This window comes from Rattus norvegicus, chromosome 14 (assembly GCF_021556685.1).
Source record: "Rattus norvegicus strain SHRSP/BbbUtx chromosome 14, alternate assembly SHRSP_T2T, whole genome shotgun sequence".
In the NCBI taxonomy this organism is placed as follows: Eukaryota; Metazoa; Chordata; class Mammalia; order Rodentia; family Muridae; genus Rattus; species Rattus norvegicus.
Window position 1 is genome coordinate 98,801,306 of NC_141547.1, and position 22,949 is coordinate 98,824,254.

The window sequence follows — 22,949 nt, forward strand, 5'->3', positions numbered from 1 at the left end:
CTGTTTCTTCATGCTGAGTCTGAGGACACACAAGCCTTTCTATTTCTTCTTTATTTTTTATTTTTATTTTTTTTGGCTATTGGAGACAGGGTTTCTCTGTGTATCGCTGGCTGTCCTAGAACTCTCTGTAGACCAGGCTGGCCTTGAACTCAGGGATCCGCCTGTCTCTGTATCTGAGTGCTGAGATTAAAGGTGTGCGCCACCACACCTGGCTTTTTTTCCTCCTTTTTTGATACAGTGTCTCACTATGTAGCCCTGGCTAGCCTGGAACTTAAGTATGTAAAACAGGCTGACCACCCCTCCCCCACCTGCCTTTTCCTCAGAAGTGCTGGGATTAAAGGCATGTCCCAGACTGCACCCATTTTTTTGAGACAGTGTCTCACATAGCTCAAGAGGCCTCAAATTCACTTGTAACCAAGGATGGCCTTGAACTCCTGATCCTCCTGCCTCCACTTCCAGGTGTCACCTTTATTCTTCTCAACTGTATAACTCATGTTGGAGGAGAGGTTAAGCATTAGATTAGAAAGCAGGAAATGTTGATTGCCCTAACTGTAGACATTCTATTCCCCAAATTAACTGAAAACATGAACGCTAGATGGGAATGATGGGAGAAATAATATATTTATTTCGGTGAAATTTTGCATGTGTGAAAGTTTTGTTAACTAGGACCTTCGAGATCCTAGACTGCTTTTGTCTTACTGTGGGAAACAGAGTCTCTTGTAGACACTAGCATTTTAAGGTGACAAAAGTCAAAGGTTGTTTCCTTTGGTTTAAGCGGCAGCCAAGCATTCTTCAATTGGGGGCTTAGGGTGTGGCTGTTGACAACACATTTTATTATGGGGTCTTTAATGATAAAATATTAATCTAAAAATAAGCCAAAAATTACAGGTTTATTTTTCACTAAACAGACAATTGAAATACATGGTACAAAAATAAGTGGTAAGATTATTGTAAAATGAAAAATGGACAGAATAAATATTCAATTTAATTTTCCATCTATGAGAATTTCACAATAAAATCATAGTTTACTTTGTATTATAGATGCGCTTGTTGGGTCTATTCATCCTTATATATAAAGAAGGTTAACTGGAAATTCCTCAGGTCACCAGTAATTGGGTATCTCTTTTACTTTTTCTTTTGTAGCTGTTGGTTTTTTTCCTTGTCAATACAAAGGGAGAAAGAGTTCATAAGCCATTTTCTGTCAATAACTAAATGATACAAAACCAGTATAAGACAAATGATGCCAAGCTCTTTAATTTTACACAGCAAAAGTTGTCCAAACTGTCAGCTTATTCTGTTAGCAGAAAATATTATATGACTTTATTTTTAATATAAACATATTTACAGACTTTGTAAAATTCTAGTGCTCTTTCCCCACTGGCAGCAAGCTTAGGGCTACCAGATCATTTCAGCATCCTTCACTGTTTGCTTTTATGTATGTGCTGACAATTGCTGTTTTAGAGGAGAAATAACCCATTTTTCTTACACACCAGAAGAGGGCATCAGACCCCATTACAGATGGTTGTGAGCCACCATGTGGTTGCTGGGATTTGAACTCAGGACCTCTGGAAGAGCAGTCAGCACTCTCAACCTGAGCCATCTCTCTAGCCCCCATTTTTCAAGTATAAACATTTCAAGACTCCAACTTGTTCACATAATAGAAGATTATTCCTCAATATATTTTAAAAATGACTGCCGTGGAGTAAGTTGCATGAGGAGCATTCTCTGTGTCCGTGGCTCACCCTAACTTCCTGTGCTCACTTGGATAGAAGTTCCCTCGGGCATGTATTTGGCCAAACCTTGTCCTACTGTTTCCTTTGGGTTCCATCTAAGTTTCAAAACAGCTTGTGTCTGAATCCTCTTTGTGCTAGAGCTTACCTGTAGACCTGTAAGAACCCTGTCTCGAGATGCTACTTTACTGTGAACTCAATGAATTTAAGGGACCATTTATAAATTCTAAAAAGGCTATTTGAGTCTAGCCTGGCCACATTTGCACGTGGAAATGGCGGCGACATCCGAGGCTGAGACAATTTTAGTTGAATCATAACACACACCAGAAGATGTAACTAACAGCTGGGTTGATGTTCCTAAACAGCAGTCCCAGCCAAGGCCAGCCAGACCCTAAAGTTACAGTAAAGGCTGCCTTTCTGTTACAAAGAGGCTGAGCAAACCAGACCATGTCCAGGCAAGCACTCTGCTGCGCACCATGTCAGGTGAATGGGTTGTAATTACACAGTGAAAGAAGAGGGTTGCCCCATTTTGCATTCAGTTGGTACAGCTCGCTCTTTTCTGAGTCCCCTGACTTTCATGCTTGTCAAATGGGTTTAATACCTGAGGGCTCCTCTAACATTGGTGAAAGGCAGTTTAAAGCCACATCAAAAGGGTAAGATGTGCTTCTGGCCAATTTAGGTTTCATAGGATGTTTTACATTTAACTTAATTATTTTCTAGAAAAGTTTTGTTTTAACCTTTTGAAAGCACCATGCACCATGTCATGCAGCATGTACAGTATAAGAAATAAGCTTAACTTAGAGATGGCAGAATAAAACTAATTTGAGTTGGGTGGTGGTGGTGCATGACTTTAATCCCAACGTTTGGGAGGCAGAGGCAGATGGAGCTCTGTGAGTTTGAGGCCAGCCTGGTCTACAGAGGGAGTCCCAGTCAGCCAGGGTTCTGTTACAGAGAAACCTTGTCTCAAAAAACCAAAAACAAACCAGTAACAACAAAAATCTTTAATTTGGATCATGCCCGTAAACACGGTAAGTCATACTGTGTAGCAGCAGGCATGTGAAAATACTGTGTTTTATATAAACTTAATGAATAGCTAATCTTTTCTTTATAAAGGCCTGGCCAGCCTGGACTCTAATTAACATAAACTAGGCTGTCCTCAAACCCAAGCGCTAGGACTAAAGTCATGTACATGCTTATCTAAGCAGCTATTTTCTTTTTTAAAGCTGAAAAGCCCACCTCTGATACTTTGTGGAATTTGTGGTACCCAGCATACAAACACTTTGCTTCAAAAGCTGTAATTAATGCTTTGAACAGCTTGATAGATAGGGATTGTGATAGGTCCACAAAAATTTTTTCTTACTGACAAGGCACTACCTGTTGACTCCCAAATCACAGAGTCGTCTCCCTCCCCACGCCCCCATCACCAATGGCTGTTTTAATTTATGTACAGATCAGACCACGTGGCTGTTTCTACCCATTCCCTTCCTTTGACTAGTCTTCTAAAGGAGAGAGGAGTAGCGGTTTGAGTGCCCCAGAGGTAAGCAAAGCTTGTAGTTCAGAAGCATGATGGCAGGCCAACTCCTGAGGCATCTTCTCCACAGGGTGGGAGACTAACCACTACAGGTGGCACCCGGTAGGCCGCTGCCAAAGGACGCTGTAGAGGATCTCCTGACTTCTGTGGACTAAGGGCTAACATTTTTCCCTCTCTTAGATCCCACCCCCCTGTATGCCTGAGAATCCCCAAGTATTTGGGACCTTCTTTCTGTAGATGGCTTCAACACATTTTGTCTGCGACCGCTTTCTGTAGATGGCTTCAACACATTTGTCTGCTGGTTTTTAAACAGAGGGGTGGGGTGCAGGAGACCCACAAGTCGAAGTGTTTTACCAAATAGTTATAAAGCCACATATTTTTGGTAGAGAGGCACCAAAAGATAAGGTCTTAGTTTGGAGGATTCATAGTAAATGAAAACAGTAATAACTCAACCCTTCAGAGGTGAGAAAGGCATCTTAAAGTACGGTAAAGTTGAATCTCTCCCCTTCCTTAACTATTAAATGGCCCTTGCAAGGAGTTCTTGAGTTTTCTTCCCAACGGCCAATTAGCTGATGACGCCACCTCTGCCTGAAAGAGAGAACAGCAAGGGTTACAGTCCTGTTGCAGAGGCAGAAATGGCCCCACCACATCTATTTACATCACTTTGATGCAAATACAAGTGCCTACTATTTTTTTTTTTTTTTTTAGAGATGGCCTTGGTATGTAGCCTGGGCTGGCTTCTATAGAATCCTCTTGCTTCGGCCTCCAGAAGGATGAGATTACAGGTTTGTACTACCGTCCTCCCTCTGCTGGAGTCTCTGCTCGACATATTTCCAGCATTTGCTCACAGATTTATTTGATAAACATTTTGTAAGAGGAAAAAATGCAGTCCAACGTGGGATTCTGAAGTGCTAGATAGTGGAGATCCCAGGATAGGCACCAGGTAACCTTGTTTTTCTCTTGGCTTTTTCCTATCTCATTCCCAGTCTAAAAGTTGTATTTAACAAGTAGCATTAATTAAGTCTCTAAGATGTGTCATCCCCCAGTTTTGGGGAATGATGTGGTATGGGAGATTTGCAAAGGTCCTTTGTAGCATAGAGATCTGGCAGGTAACTGGGTTTCTGTAGATGTCTGTGTTGTCAGAGATGCTCGGAGACAGGTGCTAAGTGACCTGGGCAAGAAAGTCTCCAGGACAGCCACGGTCACAGTCTGATCATGGTCCCACACTAGAGAAAGGAGCACTGTAAGGATTACCACTGTGGACTGTGGGTAGCAGAGGAGGTAAAGAGAAGACAGGTATGGGACGTGGGATGCTGTTCAACAAGCACATGTAAATAGATACTGGAAACAGTGAGTTCTACCACAGGAAGACCCATGTTCCCGGCAAGGGCAGTCTTCCTTCAGAATTATGAGTATTAATTACCCCAGCCAGGTACCTAGGAAGTAATTATTCACTAGGACAGCCGTGTGCTTATTTACTAGCACAGTGGCTGGATAGCAAGTTCTCTTCTTGGGTTTCTCTACTTACTGAGTCAAGGCCCTTCGTGCGGGTGTTCTGCTGCTGCTCTTGGCTTGTTGTCAGGGATGAGGGTGCAGCCAGCCAGCTTGTCCAAAGACGCTAAGATAGAGTCATAGAGGTGATCTGCACGGCTCTCCAGCTCTCCAGACTGCTCTGCGATCCTCACAAGGACATCCTTTAAAACTAATGGTCAGGTTATAAAAAGGTGTAGCATGTTGCTCAGATAGGACTGTCATAATTTCAGTGACTCCTACCCCAGCAGGGTCTCATACAGCTCAGGCTGACCTAACCTTTCTTGCTGTATATGACCTTGAGCTTCTGATACAGGTACACACCACTGCAGAACACTACAGCAGTTTATGCCATTCTGGGGACTGAAGCCAACCAAGGCTTTATGTGAGATACGCAAGCACTCAGCCACTGTCCCAGCCATTTACTCTTCCTTTACACAGTGAGGTGCCCTCTAGAGGCTCCAGAGGCTTATGTTGTACTGGGGAAGTTTGTGCACTTTTGGGGGTCAGAAGGATCAGTGGCCAAAACTGGAGGAATGGTTTGAGAATGGGCTAAGAGTCAGCCCTGCCTGTCGAAAGGGGAAGAGAGAGGTGCTGGGTCAGAGCGCTCACAAATGCCTGGCTGTTTTCTTTTGTTAAATACAGAAGCTGCTTGCTTTCCCGAGCTTTATCAGCTGTGATAAACGCTCCCTAGCTTCCTGTCACAGCAACATCTGCCAGCAGAGGATAAGAAAGAGGAAGCCTTTGTTCTGCTCACAATGTGGACTAGATGGGGCCGGAAGGGAAGGGGAGCCGGCTGAGGTCAGCCCCTTAGGAAGCCACGTCAGGGCCCAGTGCTGGCCTAACAATTCTCTGGTGGCAGAGGGATGAATGTTGCCAGGGTGGCTGAGCCAAGCTCCGTCCAGTCTTCCTGAATGCCGCAGAACTCTGGAACTTATTATCTGAAACTTTAAACAGTCATGGAAGAAAGGGTACAGGTTTCTCTTTCCTTAAGATTTATTATGTAGATAGTGTCCTGCCTGCATTATGCCTGTAGGCCATAAGAGAGCATCAGATCCCATTACAGATGGTTGCGGGCCATCATGTGGTTGCTGGGAATTGAACTCAGGACCTGTGGAAGGGCAGACCTCTGAGCCATCTCTGCAGCCCTGTTTTTGATTTTCCTTTTTCCACACCCATGCTTTCATTGTATACATTCACATGGGGGCCTCATTTGGTGTAATTGCCATGAGTCCCAGTCACGTGACTCATAAGCAGTTGGGGTATAAAAGAAGATGTCAGCCTGTATTTCTGTAACTAATCAAACTTCCTTTGACAGGGTGCTGACAGGGGCCTCTTGGCGGTAGGGGCAAGCCTCAGCCACTCCTGCAGTTACACTTGGAGCCAAGAAAGAAAGCAGGCACTTAAGAAGCAGGATGGGACAGTGTGTGTGCTAACAGGAGGCTTCTGGGAAGAGGAAGTAGAAAGCATCAAGAGTGACTTGAACAAAACAGCTAAGCTTTCCAGTTATTCCTGGAGGAGCGCTGGGAGTGGTTAGAGCACCAATCTGAAAGTATCTGGGCATCTTCCGAGACACAATGAAACCCAAAAGCCTCTTCTGGCCAGTTTGACTCCTAAGTCTCTTCTCAGAGGAGGACAAAGTGGAGTGTTCTTGTTAGCTTACTCATTTAAGTATTAATGGATTTATTTAAAAGTGAAAGTCAAAATAGTTTTGGGCAGCCTTCTATTACACATGGATTAATGGATGCCCTCTGTGAAGAGAAGGCCTATACCGAACTCTTCCTGCTCAGGCCCTGGATCTACAAGTCTCTCTAGCCCGATGCTAAGATTGTTTGGTAAATGCCAGTGTAGTCGGAAGCAATAAAGCTTGCTACACCAAATTTCTGCCCCAATACAAAACCTAAAACTTGAGGCTGGTGTGATGGCTTAGCAAGTTAAGGCATTTATCACAAAAGCTTACAACCTAAATTCAATCTTTAAAATATGTATAAGGGTAGAAAAGAACTAACTTCACAAGTTATCACCTGACCACTTACACACACACACATACACACACAGAGACACATACATACATACATACATACATACATACATACATACATACACAATCACATCCATTCATATACAAAACAACCAAAACAAAACCATTAAGGCTAAGCTACAAAAGCAACACCTAAAAATCCTATGTAAGAGAATATAGGAGGACTTTCAAAACAGGCCTTCAGGGAGGCAAAGGGCTCACCAGTTCACACTGCTGGAGACCTGTTAGTGGTTGCTCTCCATTGAAACCTCTCCATGTGTTCACTTCCCAGGGTACACCTGGCACTGCCTGGAAATGTTTTAGGTGTTAGCACTGCAGGGTTGTGAGGGCTTCTGTGTTGTAAAACATCCTGCAATGCACAGGAACACCCTACAACAAAGTTATGTAGTTCTGTATGGCAGCGGAACCAACCCTGAGAAACCATATTCTGTAACTTTTCCAGTAGGTACCTGGCCATCACCTCTTATAAGGTTCATCATGAATGTCTATGCCATTTAGTTCCCATGTAAATTCTTCCCCTGGAACTGAGGCATAATATAACTGGATTCTTCTAGTACCTTCTTATACAGTACTACACAATGTGACTAGCTACTTATCAATTTAAGGCTTTAAGGATACATCAGTTCTTGGCAACAAGCAGTTAGAAATACTCTTCAAGTTCTCATTTTGTGCTAAATTTGGAATTTACCCTACAAATGGGTTTGAGTCTGGCTTGTATGTGACTAACCCTGACCCCGATCAGTTCAGTTCTCCACTCCTACCCCAACCAACAGGGTTTCTCTGTGTAATAGCCCTGGCTGCCCTGGGCTGTCTTGTCCTGACCAGGCTAGCCCTTGAGTGCAGAGCCAGCTGCCTCTGTCTCCTGATCATGCTGGGATCAGAGGCATGCACCACATGCCCAACTCCTGTTTAATTCTCAAAATTCATACATCCATCCGTACTACATCCACTTGTGAAATTTATATAATGTGTTCTGATCATACAGTTCCCCATTCATTCCCCTAATAAGTCTAAGTCTTTAATCAGTCTGTTCCTGGTTTGAGGGCTTACATTGACTACCCCAGCCACAACTGAGGACTAGATCAAATTCTGGATTCCTGGGTCTGATTTTGAGAGCGTGGACCTCTTATATACCTGTGCCATGCACACACACCGGAATGCACACATCACCAGAGACTGATAAAAGTGCACTTCTTGGGGCCCGGCAAGATGGCTCAGAGAAGGCGGTGCTTGCCATGCAGCCCTCACAGTCAGAGCTTGATACCTGGAAGCCAAGTAGAAAAGCTGAAGGAGGGGTTGGGGATTTAGCTCAGTGGTAGAGCGCTTGCCTAGCAAGTGCAAGGCCCTGGGTTCGGTCCCCGGCTCCGAAAAAAAAGAAAAGGAAAAAAAAAAAAAAAAAAAAAAAGAAAAGCTGAAGGAGGGGTTGGGGATTTAGCTCAGTGGTAGAGCGCTTGCCTCGAGCCTTTTTTTTTTTTTTTTTTTTTGGTTCTTTTTTTTCCGGAGCTGGGGACCGAACCCAGGGCCGTGCACTTCCTAGGCAAGTGCTCCACCACTGAGCTAAATCCCCAACCCGGTAGAGCGCTTGCCTAGGAAGCGCAAGGCCCTGGGTTCGGTCCCCAGCTCAGGGGGAAAAAAAAAAAAAAAAAAAAGAAAAGCTGAAGGAAGGGGCTGGAGAGATGGCTCAGCGGTTAAAAAGAGCACTGACCTTCCAGAAGTCTGAGTTCAATTCCCAGCAACCACACAGTGGCTCATAATCACGTGTGATGAGATCTGGTTCCCTCTTCTGGCCTGCAGGCATAGTTGCAGGCAGAATGCTGTATACATAATAAACAAATCTTTTTAAAAAAAAGGGTTCAGCAAGATGGCGGGCAGCCGGGAAGAAGCCAGGGGGAGTATGCCTGTGCCTTGCCTCACACACTACATTAAAAAGATTATTTAAAAAGAGTATTTTTTGTAGGTTTGGTGCCTGATTTACAATAACTTCCTTTCATGCCCACAACTCCACCATCATGGGTTGGCGACAGTGATGGAAGGAAGCTAGCGGGTTCTTTGTGGGACTCTATTAGGCAGTATGCATCTTTACTTGTAGAACAGGAGAGCTCTGGCTACTTCTGAAACCCGAAGTACAAGGCTGGAGGTGCAGCCGCTGAGCAGTGGTAGCGTCTATCTTTCACGCTCACGGCCACAGATTTCCTTGGCAGTGGCTTCAAGCAAACAAAGGCCAAATAAAAGAAGGCCACTCAAAGCTAGAGATGGTTAAGAACACTTACTGCTCTTGGAGAACACCCAACTTTGGTTCCTAACCTGCCTGGAGACTCACAATTACCTTTTAGGTACAGTTGCAGGGGATCCAACACCTTCTGATGTCCACATGTTCTTGCATGCATGTGGTACACACACACACACACACACACACACACACACACACACACGAAAACAAACATAGACATGCCGGTGCAGGTGTCTCAGTGGTTAGGCTAACACAGGTCTTCCCGAGGACCTGAGTTCATCGCATTGCATTGTGCTGCTTACAAGCCACTGTAGCTGGGAGGGGATCTGATGTCCTGTCCTCCAAGGGGACCTGTACTTACACGCATATACCTTCACAGAGATACATCCATACTGAAAATAAAGTCTTTTAAAGGGGAAGTGAGGGATTTCCTGGGCATGGTGGCATAGCCTCTAATCCCAGCACTTGGGAGGCAGAGACAGGTGGATCTCTGAGCTGAAGGCTAGCTTCGTGAGTTCAAGACAGCTAGGGCTATTATATAGTGAGTCCCTGTTTCAAAATAAACAAAAGATATTATAGAGCCAGCACAGTAGGTCTCAAAAGTTTTGTTGCCAAGTCTGATGACTTGACTTTGACCTCTGGAATCCATATCATACACAGGAATGCAAATAAATACCTATCACAAGGCTATCAGGTGCTAGGAGACTGTCTCACAAAATGAGATTGTGGTGGCTCAAGCTTGTAATTCCAGGACTCAAGGCACAGGCAGGAGAATCCTTACAGATTCAGGGCTAGCCTGGCCTATCTGTAGTGAGTTCTTGGCTAGCCAAGCAATAAGAAACAAACTACTAGTGTTAATAGTCATTTGATTAAAGATGTGGATGAACGATGTAGATACTTCAGAAGCAGGTATTAGAAAAAGCAACAAGTCAGTTAAAATGGCTAGTAGAACGGTGGTGGCCTCACACTGGACCTACAGGTAAGTCAATTACGTGTATACAAGCATAACCAAACAGACTGCTCTCGGTTACCCACCTGGGGTGTTATCCAGCAGGCACTGAAGAAGAATCTCTCCCTTCTCCAAGACGCTCTCTGTCAGGGACTGATGTTCGTCTATATCTTTCTTAAATTGCTTAAGATATCAGGAGAAGAAAAGCTTTAATACCATTGCTGTAGAAGTTGTCTAAGATGAACACTGTGCTAGGTTCCGCTAGCCCTCTCTAACATGGCAGACAGGTAGCATGCGCTCAGGAGTCCTTCGGCGGTCTGGCTGTGTCAAGCCTCTGAGCCCATAGAATACATGCATTGTTTTTGTTTTTGGAGACAGGGTTTTGCTTTAGCTCAGGCTGGTCTCACAGAGGCTCTTTACTCCCCCTAGTGGTAAGACCACAAACCTGCATCCCCCCCAACAGAAGGTTCTCCCCAGAAGAGGCTGCCTCTTGAACACTGATTCCGTGCTGTATCCTACTTGCTGGTGTTCTGCGCTATGGGGTTGACACGATAAAGCACACCCTCCAGCAGCAGTCTGCCACTGCACTGACCATGCAGAGCTGGGACCTCTCTCTCTCTATGCCCCCTCTGTTGACCCCATGCTACACCTTGGTATCAGGGTAGCTGCTCTTTTCTGAAGAGCTCATCCAAGCAGGTCTCCCCTCGAAGCTACAAGGCCTTGATGATTCCTATTCTTACTTCTTCACCGATATGGTCTTGTTATGGAATCCAGGCTGTCCCTGAACTCACCGTGTGCACTGGGCTGGCCACAAACTCAGAGCTAGCTTGCCTGTTTTCTCAGTGCTGAGATTAAAGGCTATAGCAATTTTTTAAAAAAAAAATCTTCCCTTAGCCACTAAGAACTGTATAAAATTGAACCCATGACATGGGACAGGCATCACTGGTTAGTATTTTGAAGGTGCTCATTTTGTTCTTGGATTTGTTTTCTGTCTTTTATTGTCTTGTGCTTAGCAGTTTAGACATTGCCTTGTCCCTGCTACATTAAGATGCAGTATAGGAGGGAGGGTGAGTGATAGCTGAACTGTGAGCACAGCCACAGAAGCCTCCCACCGCTGTAGCTGTGTACACACAGAGGCCTAAGCTGGACCAGCATGCAGGGGTGACTCCTGGCTCAGATCCCAGCTACCTACAATGCAAGATGGCTCGTCTGGGAGTTGAGTCACAGCGTGTTACGAGGGCTAAGATGGAGAATGTTATAAGTCCACCTGACTTGTTTAGCTCGGCCAGGAAAAGCTCCTGAGGGAAGTCAGAGCAGTCCCTGTCCCGGGACTCCCCATCACACAGCAGTGAACGGGGTGCACCTTCAGATTCAGCCTTCATCTCCGTCCTCACGGTCCTGTCTCTACACTGTATCTAACAGCATCCCCACCAGGAGGGGACAGCTGGCTGGCCAGGCTGGATTTTAGTTGCTTCTAAGACAGAAAACAAAGGGCCTCCCCTCCAGATGAGGTGTGGTCTCCTCACCCCATGATGCCAAGTCAGAGGCTGGTGGTGAATGAGTAGAAGCTGAAGTAAACCTCCCCCTGCTGCTGAAGAAGGGTTAGGTTATGAAGACCTGTGCTCTTCCCTCCCTCCAGACTAGCAGCAGGCCTGGGCCAGAAACGCTACCCACCACCACGCGACTAAAGTCAGCCAAGGTTAACTGAGGTAGTAGTTACTGACTTACCCTCCAATTCAATATATTTTTAATCTAGTATCAAGTTAACTAAAACTCACAGGGGTGAAATAACAGACCTTAGTAACACAAAGGCCGAAATAAAACCTGAAGTCCCAAACACAGGCACAAACTGATGTCAAACTTTTGGATAAATTTGGCATAAATCTGTTCTTGTCTGTGCCTGAATCCAGTAGTTTCAGCTCAGCTCCATAAACACCAATACAGTCCTTCCAAAAGAACTTTCGGTGTCTGCACTGTCTGGTGTGGCGGCCACTGCACAGCTGTACACGTCTAGCTAATTGTCATACTGGACTAGTGTCTGCAAATCAAAGCCTAGGATTCTAATCCTGAGATGTCTGCCAGAATCCCATGCAAACTCCTCTGAAGCGTCTCTCCTCTCAGTGACTGGGATTATCCTCTCTCTCACTTACAAGTTACCTCATATTTTAGTGTTCAACACTGAGAATTTGAAAAAGACGCCTTAATTAGATTTATCAGATAAAATAGTCAACTGTGCTACAAGATTCCAGTTACTTGATATTTTTTTTATTTTGTAAAAGTGATTTAACTCCCATCCCCATGGATGAACAAGCCAGGACTACATATTACCCGGTAAAGCTGCAGAGAAGACTTGAGACCTGTAAGGCTGGCCCTGGGTGGAGCGCTGAGGTCAGCAACATCTGTGACATTATACAACCAGCAGATCAGCTCTTCTAGCTGACAGCAAAATGTCTGTGGAAACAAGAACAATTGGTGGGCTGGACTGAGCTGAGTGATGAAGTCTGCCTACTTCAGCCATGTTCAGGGCCCAGTACAACAAAAGAAGTCTACATGGTACATCTGACTGAGCTGCTATTTACTTTGTCCAAAGGCTAAAAATGCCACCATTTTGGCATACAAACTGTCTAGAGTTTTTTCATCTGGTCGTTTGTCTCCACCTCCACCCCATGACTCCAGATTCTCCTCTGTGAGGATAATGAATGCCATACTTGGTTGTGTCTCAGCAAGACGTGATATCAGAACCAGGCTCAGAATGCAGTCCTGAAGGTGAGAATGGGACTACCGAGGAACAAGGACCGTTAGCGAACACTAAACTTTCTATGCAGAAAAGCAGATGCATGGTGAATGAGTAAATTAGAGCTACCCGAGCTACAGTGAACACTGATCAACTTCTACCAAAGCACACACAACACTGCTGCTACACGTGACCTAATTTCTCTGCCAATTTTTACAATCATTAAAGGAGAACGACACCTAGAATTTGGGGTCATATATGTTGAGGGTCCTGAGACATGCTGTTGGTGGGCTGGGGAAAGACCACTTCTTCCAGAAGCTTCTCCATGAACATCTTTACCTGCACACACTGCAGTAGAGACGCTTTCTCCTGCTCTTCTATTCTCCTGGGAAGCTTCTCTCCAGCCACTGGCTCTGACAACAGCCACTTGTCAGACACAGCTTTTGAGGAGGGGTGAGTTTTCAGCTGTTTTGCAGAGACCCCAAGGGTCTGGCTGCTCATCAGCCTACTTTTGCCTCTAGAGTCCTGGGGCTGGACAGAATGCCCGAAGCAGGGGCTCTGGCCCACAGGCCCTTGAAAGGTAGTGCCAGAAGGATGCTGCCTTTGGCTGGAGTCCAGCGTGGGGGAAGCTGGCTCATCACTGTCTGACACTTGCAGTGACCTGTGTCCCTCAGCAGCCCCAGTGGGTGGGTTCACGTAGGTGGGCCTGGCACCTGAGTAGGACACTAAACTAGAGACCTGCGTCAGCCTGGAGGGCAGAGCAAGGTACTCCTCATCACTTCCAATCTCCTCTTCTGATGGCCACTCAGGCTTTACACAGGCTGGACAACCAGCACTCTGTCTGCCTGTCTTCTCCCTCTCTCCTCTGGGAAAGGGTGGTCCTTTCTCCTTCGTCTTCAGCTGGGGAGAGCCCGCACTGGCGTTCTTGCCTCTAGGGAGATAGTCCTCTGTTGTGCCCCTCAGGGCTGCCTCTCTGTTCTCCCAAGAAGCACCTTCCGTGCCTGGGGTTCTAGGGGTCGATGCCAACTGGTTCCAGGATGCCAAGCTTGCGCCACCCTGTTTCTGGGACACTCCCAAGGGCCAGCGCTCAAGACATGGCTCTCTGGCTCCAGACAATGGCAGAGTAGGCACTTCCGCTGATGAGCAATTGTGGGAGACATTAGTGGGTGACTTGAGAGTGCTTGCTGGGGAGACAGAGAAACTGTCCAGATCTACACCTGAGTCCTGCATGACAGGGTCAGCCAGCACATGACTTTCAAGTTGCTTGGGGAGCTGAGGCCCAGGCCTCAGAGGGTAAGTGTAGTCAAGCAGATCTTCGTACTCTTTATTTGGGTTCCAGAGTGGAGAGTGACGGTTAGGGGAAGGAGGCAGAGAATTTGGAAGCACACAGGCCCAGTATTCTGCCTGAAAGGAGAGGTGTCTCTTACCCAGGCCTGTAGCATCACCGCCAGAGGCCACAGGCTGTGTTGACCACTGGAATGGAGACCCTGCCCCCACCACAGAGTGGGCTGCCTGGGGTACAGTCAACTCCTGAGAGGAGATGTGGGCAAAGGAGCCACTCTGAGGTTCTGCCTTGTCTAGGTGGTCCTGGAGACTGCTGCCCACTGAGGAGACAGAGATGCTTCTGCTAGAGAGCTGAGGAGCGCCTGGGCTCACCGTGGGCTTCCACTGGGACAGGAGAGGGAGACCTGAGATGTGTGGCTGCTGGCCAAGGCCCAACACCTGAGATGGAGCAACTGCAGGCTGGAAGTCTTCACTGTCAGCCTCACGTCCTGAGCAAACGGTTATAGTTCCAAGGACTTTAATAGCTGGAAGTAGGTCCCGGGAGGCAGGAGGCTTGTTTTCCTCCATCTACAATAACAAGGGGGAAGGGCACTGTGATGAAACTGAGCAGACTTCTTGATTTTAAAGAACAGTTTTCTTCACAAGATTGAGGGAGGGGATTCGGGAAGAATATCAATAAAAACAAAGAAAAGGAAGAAACAAGAAAGGAAGGTAGAAAGACAGATTTGCTTGTGTGCCCGAGGTATTCAGGGAAGATCTCAAGGTGTCTGCCTACTGCTAGTGGTTAGTACCAAGACTCATCCCATCTTGGGAAGTCTCCTGCAACTAAGCCCCACCCATCTTTTCAAAAGTTACTTATTCACGTTTTGAGAGGAGAACTCAAAGACAGTTCTGCATGCAGAAGCCTCTCTGACTATGGGTCATGGCAAGTGAAACCTCTCCATCACCATTAACCACAGGGTGGGGTAGGTGTGCCCTGTTCAGTTCACGCGCCAGTAGGCTGGGAAAATCAGTCCCTCTTCACTCTGGATTTCTAATCTTCAGGGAGTAAGTCACCACAGAAGAAGACAGGGTAACCAACACCAGGGCTTCAGAACCAGATGACCTGAGGCTAATGAACTGTCTACACCACCTTCTGTAAGGACCCTGGCACTATTCTCTCCAAGTCACGCTTGGAGCCGTCTCACAGGATGGGGCTCCGAGCACAGTGAGCAGCCACACGCTCAAATCAGAGCTGTTCTGGGCTGTGGTGGGCTGAACATAACAGGCTGTCAGAGCCAGCAGCAGCAGATCTCCCTGCTGCAGGGCTGAGAAGATGCACTGGCCTTAGGACACAGGGGACCCCTGCCTCACACGGCTCACCAGAGAGAGAGGGCGCTGCCTTGTTCTTCAGAGTCATGGAGGTCAGAGACAGCTGCCCACTAAAGGAGCTTCAGGTTCTGGCCAGCACCAGGAGGATTTGGTCTGGGAGCCCACAGCCCTCTACCAAGTCTTCCCAGGGTCCCCTAAAGGCTTTCAGATCACTAAATCAGAAGCAGGACGGGGGTGGGGTTCCCTTGTTAAGCGACTCCTGATCCTAGTCCTCTGGACAGTAGGCTCCTAATGAACCTATCACTGTGCTTCAGAAGTCCTCAGCGACTCTTTGGGAACAGGAGAACACACAGAACCCTTTGCCAACTTCAAGGTCCAACTCACCAGGAGAACCTGTAAAACAACTCATTCCTGGATCACACAGCTCCCACCTTACAGTGCCTGGGGCGAGGGTAAGAGTCAGGGAAATGGACACCCCAACAACAGCCCCAGCTTGGCTCCAGCCTCAGCTCCCTCCTACTTACTTGGCTTCCCATAGGGTGTAAAAGCTCTCCAGTTCCCACACTGGCAGAAGGAAGTGGGCCACTGAGGGGAGGCTCAGACCTGCCTGCTACTGGTTCTTTGCTGGCAGTGTAGGTCTGTGACAAGAAAACTCCAGAGATGCAGCCAGGGTCAGCCTCGGCCCTCCACTGTGGCCCTCCCTGGACTTCCAGATGCTCTGGTTCTTGCCCTGGGGACAGCAGATTCCCAGAGTCCCACCTGCCACAGGATGGGACCTCTGTGTTGACAGACACTTTTGTCTCAGCCTCATCTTCACCCAGGGACATGGAGCCTCCCCTGTCAGGTTTCCTTTGAAGCCTTCAGGAACCTACAAAACGAGGGAAGAAAAGAGAAAAATAGATTTTTTTTGATGTATGCATCAAAATCTTGATTTTTAAGTGAAGACAAACTTTTCTGGCCAAAGGAATGGTGATGACTTCCATGGCCGAGTGCCAACATCTGGCTCTTCCTCAGCCCCAGACCCTTCAAAGGGAATGCCCAAGTATGACTTTGTCCTCTGTCGTTGTGGCACTGTCTCCTAAGAGTCAGGACAGGGGTGACTTGGCTAGCCTGTGCTTCATTGGGTCAAAAAACACGGCGACAGAAGAAAGAAGAAGTGTAAGCCAGCTGATCTGGGAGGCAGACCCACATCCCAAGGCCATTATCTTCCTAGCTTGGCAGCTGACAAAGAAGGTAAGCACAGGCTAATGGCGACTTCCCACGGTGGAGGCGTGTGATAAGACCCCTCTGACCATCTGCTCATGAGATGCTTTTCAGGTCCCCACACCTCAGGACAGATCACTGTCTTAGGGTTGCTCTTCTCACTGTTGTGGCCATCGCACAGGGACAGACTGGAGAGGTGGCTACTGCACTCGGGAGAATGGAACAGGGGTTAACGGCAAGGCCTTGCTTCTGTGTGCAGCTCCATAGATGGTAGTTCAGAGAAGAATCTTGGGCCTGTGTGTATGTTGTCACTTCTTTACCTCAATCTCATTAAGGGGTCCAGCCCTGTAGTGGTTCTCTTCAGCCAATGGCTTGGTTAGCAGCCTGAGTCTGGTTCTATCCTTTCTACCTCAGAGGATAGCAATTTCAGGTATGCCTAGACCTTCACTGGGCTCAGGAGGATGCTTCTAACTATTTTTTGGTGGGAGGAGACAACCAGACTATGGACCAAATGGGGTTTCTCAATGACCAATGACCAGAAGCAGATCAGCACTCCTTCTCAGGCTGCCTTGGTGTATGCTGACCTTGGCAGCCCCAGGAAGCCCCAGAAAGCTGGGTGATAACAGGGTGAGTTTGTGTGAGAAAGCAGAGCAACCCAGGTGACTGGTGAGGGAGGAGCTGGGGAAAAAGGAAAGACTCAGTGGGATCTGCAGAACGAGAGCTCCAGACAACAGAGGGCAGCCAGCGCTCCTCCCAGCACTGGTGGGATGACAGGAGGAAGTCTGACCTGAAGGACATGGAAGTGGGTACGGGGAGCAGTGAGCACTTGAGTGTGTGCAGTCACCTGCACTGGGACTAACCTCAAGACCAAAACCTGGACAGGGACAGCCTTACTTTTCTCAGAGACTAGAAGCTGACAAGGTGGGAAGGAGTGGCCACCTCAGGCTCATCCTGTTTGGCTTTCACGCCACGAAATACAACTCAGGTAGAATATGAAATTCCTGCTCCCCCTTACCTGGGCACATGGGGCTCAGGCCATTGTGACACGACTTCAAAGGAAAACCTACTTTAAATGCACCCAGCTCACTCCTGTAAGCACTAGATCCTTCAGGGCTCACTAGAGCCCACCTGTCTTCTGTTAGCAACAGCGCCTAACCTCCATATAACAACCAAGTCTTTACCACTCAACAGTCAGTCCCACAAACACAGGCAAGTAGTATTGTTTAGTTTTAGTGTGACTCCTATCACATGAGACACACACAAACACAAGTATCTTCCCACATAGATACTTTATAAGTGCTGAACAGGGCAAGACATACCATTCAAAACCTTGTCTCTCCCCACTTCAAAACAAAACAAAAGAAACAACTCCCTCTCTCAAAAGAAAACCCCAAAAAACAGTACTAGGGATTGAACCTAGAACCCGAGAGCTCGTCTGGAGATCTAAGGGTAGCATAGCTTCTGGTACACTGACCGCTGTCTGGTTCATCAAGAGTTAGATTCTGAACTTGGCTACTTAGCATGTACAAGATTCTAGGTTCAGGATGTGAGGATGATCTGGCTACACAAAAATACATGTAATAAAAAGTTTTTCTTTTTAAAAAGGCCTGAAACTTGATGATTTCCACTGAATAATACTTCTGAAGACAGAATCTATGTGGTTATTCTCCCAGTTGGGAGAACCACACTCTTTACAGTCTGACTTATGAATCTGCTAATAAATCATGGTCTGCCCTGCATAGGTTGTGGTCTTGCTGCTGACAAGCACCTATGGAGGTGCTGGGGTTTATCCTAGCTCACAGTTCAAGAATGCATCTGTCACAGTGGGAAGGTCCTGGGAGGGGGCCTGTGGGCTGCGCCTACACTGCATGCACAGTAGGTGCACGAAGTGATGCTTGAGAGATGGTGCTCACACTTTCCCTTGTCATCCATTCTGGGGCCCCAGCCACAGGTGAGGTGGCACCCCACCTCAACTAACCTAAGCTAATAATCCAGTATAGATACACCCAGAAAACTGTCCCTACATGATTCCATATCCTGCCAGGATGAAATAATAACCATAACTCCATACCCAAACTTAACCACTGTTAAGCCATAACCTTCCTTCTCTTTCCCCTACCCACTAATAGGTTCATAGCCATCTTATAATGCAAAATACATTCAGTCCAACATTAAAAAAACATTCACAGTGACAGATCCGATACTGTTTAACAAAACTGCTGGGGGCTGGAGAGAGAGCTCTGAGGTGAAGAGCACTGACTACCACAGGACCCGGGTTTGATTCCCAGCATCTATATCGTGGCTTACAACCATCTAAACTCCAGTTCTAGAGGTCTGATTGTCTCTTCTGCTTCCTCAGGCATCAGACACACATGTGGTGCACATACATACATATAGGCAAAACACTCATACATACAGAAAACGTACAGCCACCACCAAGTCTTCTGAAACTCAGTACTCTGGTTTGTAAGTTCCTGTACAGCCAACGACGTCACATACGTCCAGCATACAAGGTTTAGGGTATACAGTCCCGCTCCCGAAGCGAAGAACGGGGTGACAGTGATAGCAAGGGAGAAGATCAAGACCATACATGGGAGAGCAAACACCAACTCCTGCGGCTCCATGGCTAGCGTCTGGGACCCAGCTGGAATACTCTGGGTTCCAAGGCTTGCCTTGCAGATGCTGGTACAGCCTCTTGGGTGGGCCTCGGTCCACACACCCAACTTTCCTTTACAGATATACCACGGTCTTAGTCACCGCCAGCACAGGAAATGAACAATGCCACCCGCCCCCTTTCTGAGGAAGGTCTGAACACAGAACTGCCAATCAAGGGACTACCTGTGCTTTAGCATCTTCCAGGGCGCAACAGAAACCCACTGTTAAATCTCTCAGTTCCCAGACCCTGCAAAGGCTATTTGACCATCAGCCATCACTAGGTGTGATCAAGTGGCTTTCTCTCATCCCATAGTAAAACCACATTCAGCACTGTATCTACACACATTCATACACACACATTCACACACACACACACACACACACACACACACACACACACACACACACACACACACCAGGACACCTGACCCTTCCTGGTATCTGTTGAGTCACCCTCAAGCAAGCTTGTCCCAGCTGCCTGGCTTCTTCCCACACATTCCTGTTCAGAGCAAATGAGAGAGGACTGGCAAGTGCAGGAAGGAGCGCGTTCACTTCTAACTCATTCAAACAGAGGAATGATTCACCAAGGAGCAAATCTCTGAACAACAGAAAATTCCTCTGCATGATTCTTTAAGCAGCACCGCCCTAGGAAACATGCATCTATCCCAACTGTCAACATTTTTGTTGTGACAAGTGCGGTCTCTGTACCCACAGCCACCGACAGCCACCTGTACCAGCAGGGATGCTCCTTTCGGTTTGGGGCCTCAACAATGAAGCCTCACCGGACTCACAGGTCCAGAGAGAAACGCCATAACACACCCAGCGGCAGATCGTGTCTAGTAAGCGAGGAAGAGGAAAGGTGTGAGCAGGGCATGGAGCTCAACAGGATATGTGGCTTCACGGCTTCTGGGAGCGGGCAGCACAGTGGAGGCCAAGCTAGGCAGGACGGTAACACACAAGGGGTAAATTCATAATGACAAAAGGGAAGACAGGCTTGAGATGGCCGAAACTAGCTGTATGCAGGGTGGGTATCAGGAAAACTGTGGTCAGCTTTTAGAAAAGGAGAGAAAATGCTCTCATAAACTGTCCTGTCCCTACCACACGCATGTGTGCTGCCTCTGACCTCCACACAAGTAACTGCTTCACGTGGTGGGGATCCCTGAGGAGAACTGTGGTGAAGGACAGATATGATCAGCACACTGCATACAGGTATGCAATTTTCCTATGCACATGTATGCTGTACCTACAGAAGCCAGAAGAGGGGTGGACCCCCTGGGACTGGAGTTGCGGACAATTGTAGTGGCCATGTGGGTGTCAGGCACTGAGACTGGGTCCTATAGAAGAACAGCAGCCAGTGCACGTAACTTCTAAGCCATCTCTCCAGCCCCCATATGAAAGGTTCAAGAATTAAAATTTTTAAAAAGTTTCAACCTTGTGGTCCTAGTGGCCCTGTGGGTGGATGGTGGTGGTGTATTGGTGCTGCCCTGACAGCGGTAGGCAGTGGGGGCCAGGGCCTGGTACATACTTCCAGACCCTCTTCCTGCCACAACAGGGTAAGGACTTTAAATCTATGAATACTTTCCCAGGTCACAGCAGCCTTCACAAAGGGCTCAAGAATGAAAGGACAGGGAAGGATGGCCAGCCAGAAATGGAGAAAGAAACGGGACAGTACTGGGGAGAGGGAACAAGTCATGTGGCAGAAGGTAGATAAGTATAAACGGGTTAATTTAAGTTATAGGAGATAGTTGGAAACAAGCCTAACCTAAGGCTAAGTTTTCAAAACTAATAAAAGATCTCTTTATCATTACTTGGGCGGCTGGCAGGTCGAGGCAGTTCGGTGATAATTTGGTTTTCAAATGCCAACTTACATTCTAGATTTATTTTAATTTGCTGTGCTGGATTATCTTTTTTGTATATACCAGAATTTGGTTTGATATTTAGTTGATTTTTTTTTCCACTTAAATTACGAGAAACCGGTGTGAAGCTTTCTTTTCTCATGTCATACTTGTCAAATGTTGATATTGGTATTGCAGTGTTTCATTAAACAATTTGGTAAGTTAAAAAAAATGAAAGGACAGAGACAGTGAAGAAGCAAGAATTATACAGATGCTTGGTACTGGTACTTGAGCGGGGGCAAGACGAGACAGGGTCTCTGTGTTATATAGCTCTGGCTATCCTGGACACACTATGTAGGCCAGGCTTGCCTGAGTCTCGGTGATGCACCTGCCTCTCTTTTCTAAGCACTCCAGTAGGTCTTTTCAAGTACCTCTTTTTATCTTAGGTGTTTTAGGGATTTGCACTATTCCTCTACCTATCCATTTCTTTTTTTTTCCTCGTCGTGCTGGGGCCTAAATTCCACTTTATAGATGAGAAAACTAAGGCACAGAGAAGTGAACTTATCCTAAATTAGTAGTGTGGAAGGGACTGACGTCTGATTCAATTCCGAGAGCACAGCTGCTTCCCTAACCTGTAAAAATAATCCAACAATTTAAAGGCTTTTAAAGGTCCCGGTTTCCTCAACTTTTGGCTTAACTTGTTCTTGTTTTCTTTTGGCTTCCTTCCCTTACAGACCTTTCATCCTGTTAGGGGATGGGGAAACCACCTCAGTGCCAACAGAAGCCCATAAAGGCCGCCCAGAGAAGGGTATGTTTTTCAGTTGTGGGGACAGGGAAAAACTTTTAAAAAAGGTTTCGTGATGATGTGAAGCTGGGTTCCTTACACTGTTCCTAAGGGATCCAGATTTAACCCAGTCCGCTGGGGAGAACAGGAGGAGTGGTGGCTTGTATTTTAACCAAGCCCGAACCATAAAGTGTCGCAAGTTGTATACCAGACTACCTCTTTCCGTGTCTAAACCTCATCAATTCCAAGTGAGGTCTACTCTGCTCGGGCATTGGCAGTTTTTCGCTTCCTTTTTTTTTTTTTTAAATAATAAACAACGCACTGAATAAAACATGGTAATCATAAAATTACTAAGTTTGGGGCATGTGCCCCGGGGCTGTGGAGACTGGCTAACAGGTGACAAGGGTAGATCTTAGAGATAACCAGTGAGACGCTTTGCTTTCCTCCTCGGATGCGTTCACTGTGCCAGGGGAAGCAGCGGCCACCCGGACGCGAGTCGCTGTGACCCGCTGATTCTCCACGACCAAGGTCGACGCGCGCACAGCTGCATGGCTGCCAGAGGTGCGGCCCCACGCGCTCTGCAGGCCGCGCCGGTCCTCCACAGCCTGCCTTTTCGCTCCCCTCCACCCCGCACGGCCCGCAAGATGGAGGCGAAGGCGCGAGGCGCCCCCACTGCGGCCAGCCTTTGTGCCCTCCGGGCCGCGGGCCTCCAACAGGGTCCCCCAACGCGCAGCCCCAGGCACGCGGGGAATGCCCGGTCTCGAGTCTCGGCGCAGCGACACTCGCGCCCGCCACAGCCTTTTTACCTCACTCCGCGCCGCCGCACGTCCCAAGCGGCTGGGATAGCTGGGCCGGGGTCCCAAGCAGCGACGACGGGCCTCCTGCGGGCGCCCGCACTCCTGGGGCTGGGAGGGCCCAGCGCCCGCCACGCCCTCCGCCCGTGCCGCTTCTCCGTGGAGGACGCCCGAAGAAGCAGCCAATCCAGACCCTCGGTTCGGATGCTTCACTAATCCGCAGCCCGCTTCTGCATGAGAGCCCGCCCCCTGCAGGGCCCTGGCCTATGGGAAGCCGGAGCTCCTTTCTCCGCTGCTTCGACGCGCGGGCGGGGTGGGTGTTCGCGGTCCTGGCGCCC

At 47.6% G+C, this 22,949-nt stretch overlaps 1 protein-coding gene across 2 annotated transcripts; it reads right to left on the reverse strand.

Annotated features, from left to right (window-relative positions):
* Positions 1 to 650: 650 nt before the first annotated feature.
* Positions 651 to 22,741, reverse strand: Cep68 (centrosomal protein 68). Of its 2 annotated transcripts, none has more exons than XM_087582669.1 (7): positions 22,624 to 22,741; positions 16,100 to 16,208; positions 13,085 to 14,596; positions 12,340 to 12,462; positions 10,098 to 10,194; positions 4,790 to 4,963; positions 651 to 3,849 (listed from the first exon to the last, which is right to left on the reverse strand). In XM_087582669.1, the coding sequence occupies exons 3-6, from the start codon at positions 14,594 to 14,596 to the stop codon at positions 4,794 to 4,796; spliced, it is 1,902 nt and encodes a 633-aa protein (XP_087438795.1). In that variant the 5' UTR covers positions 16,100 to 16,208; positions 22,624 to 22,741; the 3' UTR covers positions 651 to 3,849; positions 4,790 to 4,793.
* Positions 22,742 to 22,949: the final 208 nt, after the last annotated feature.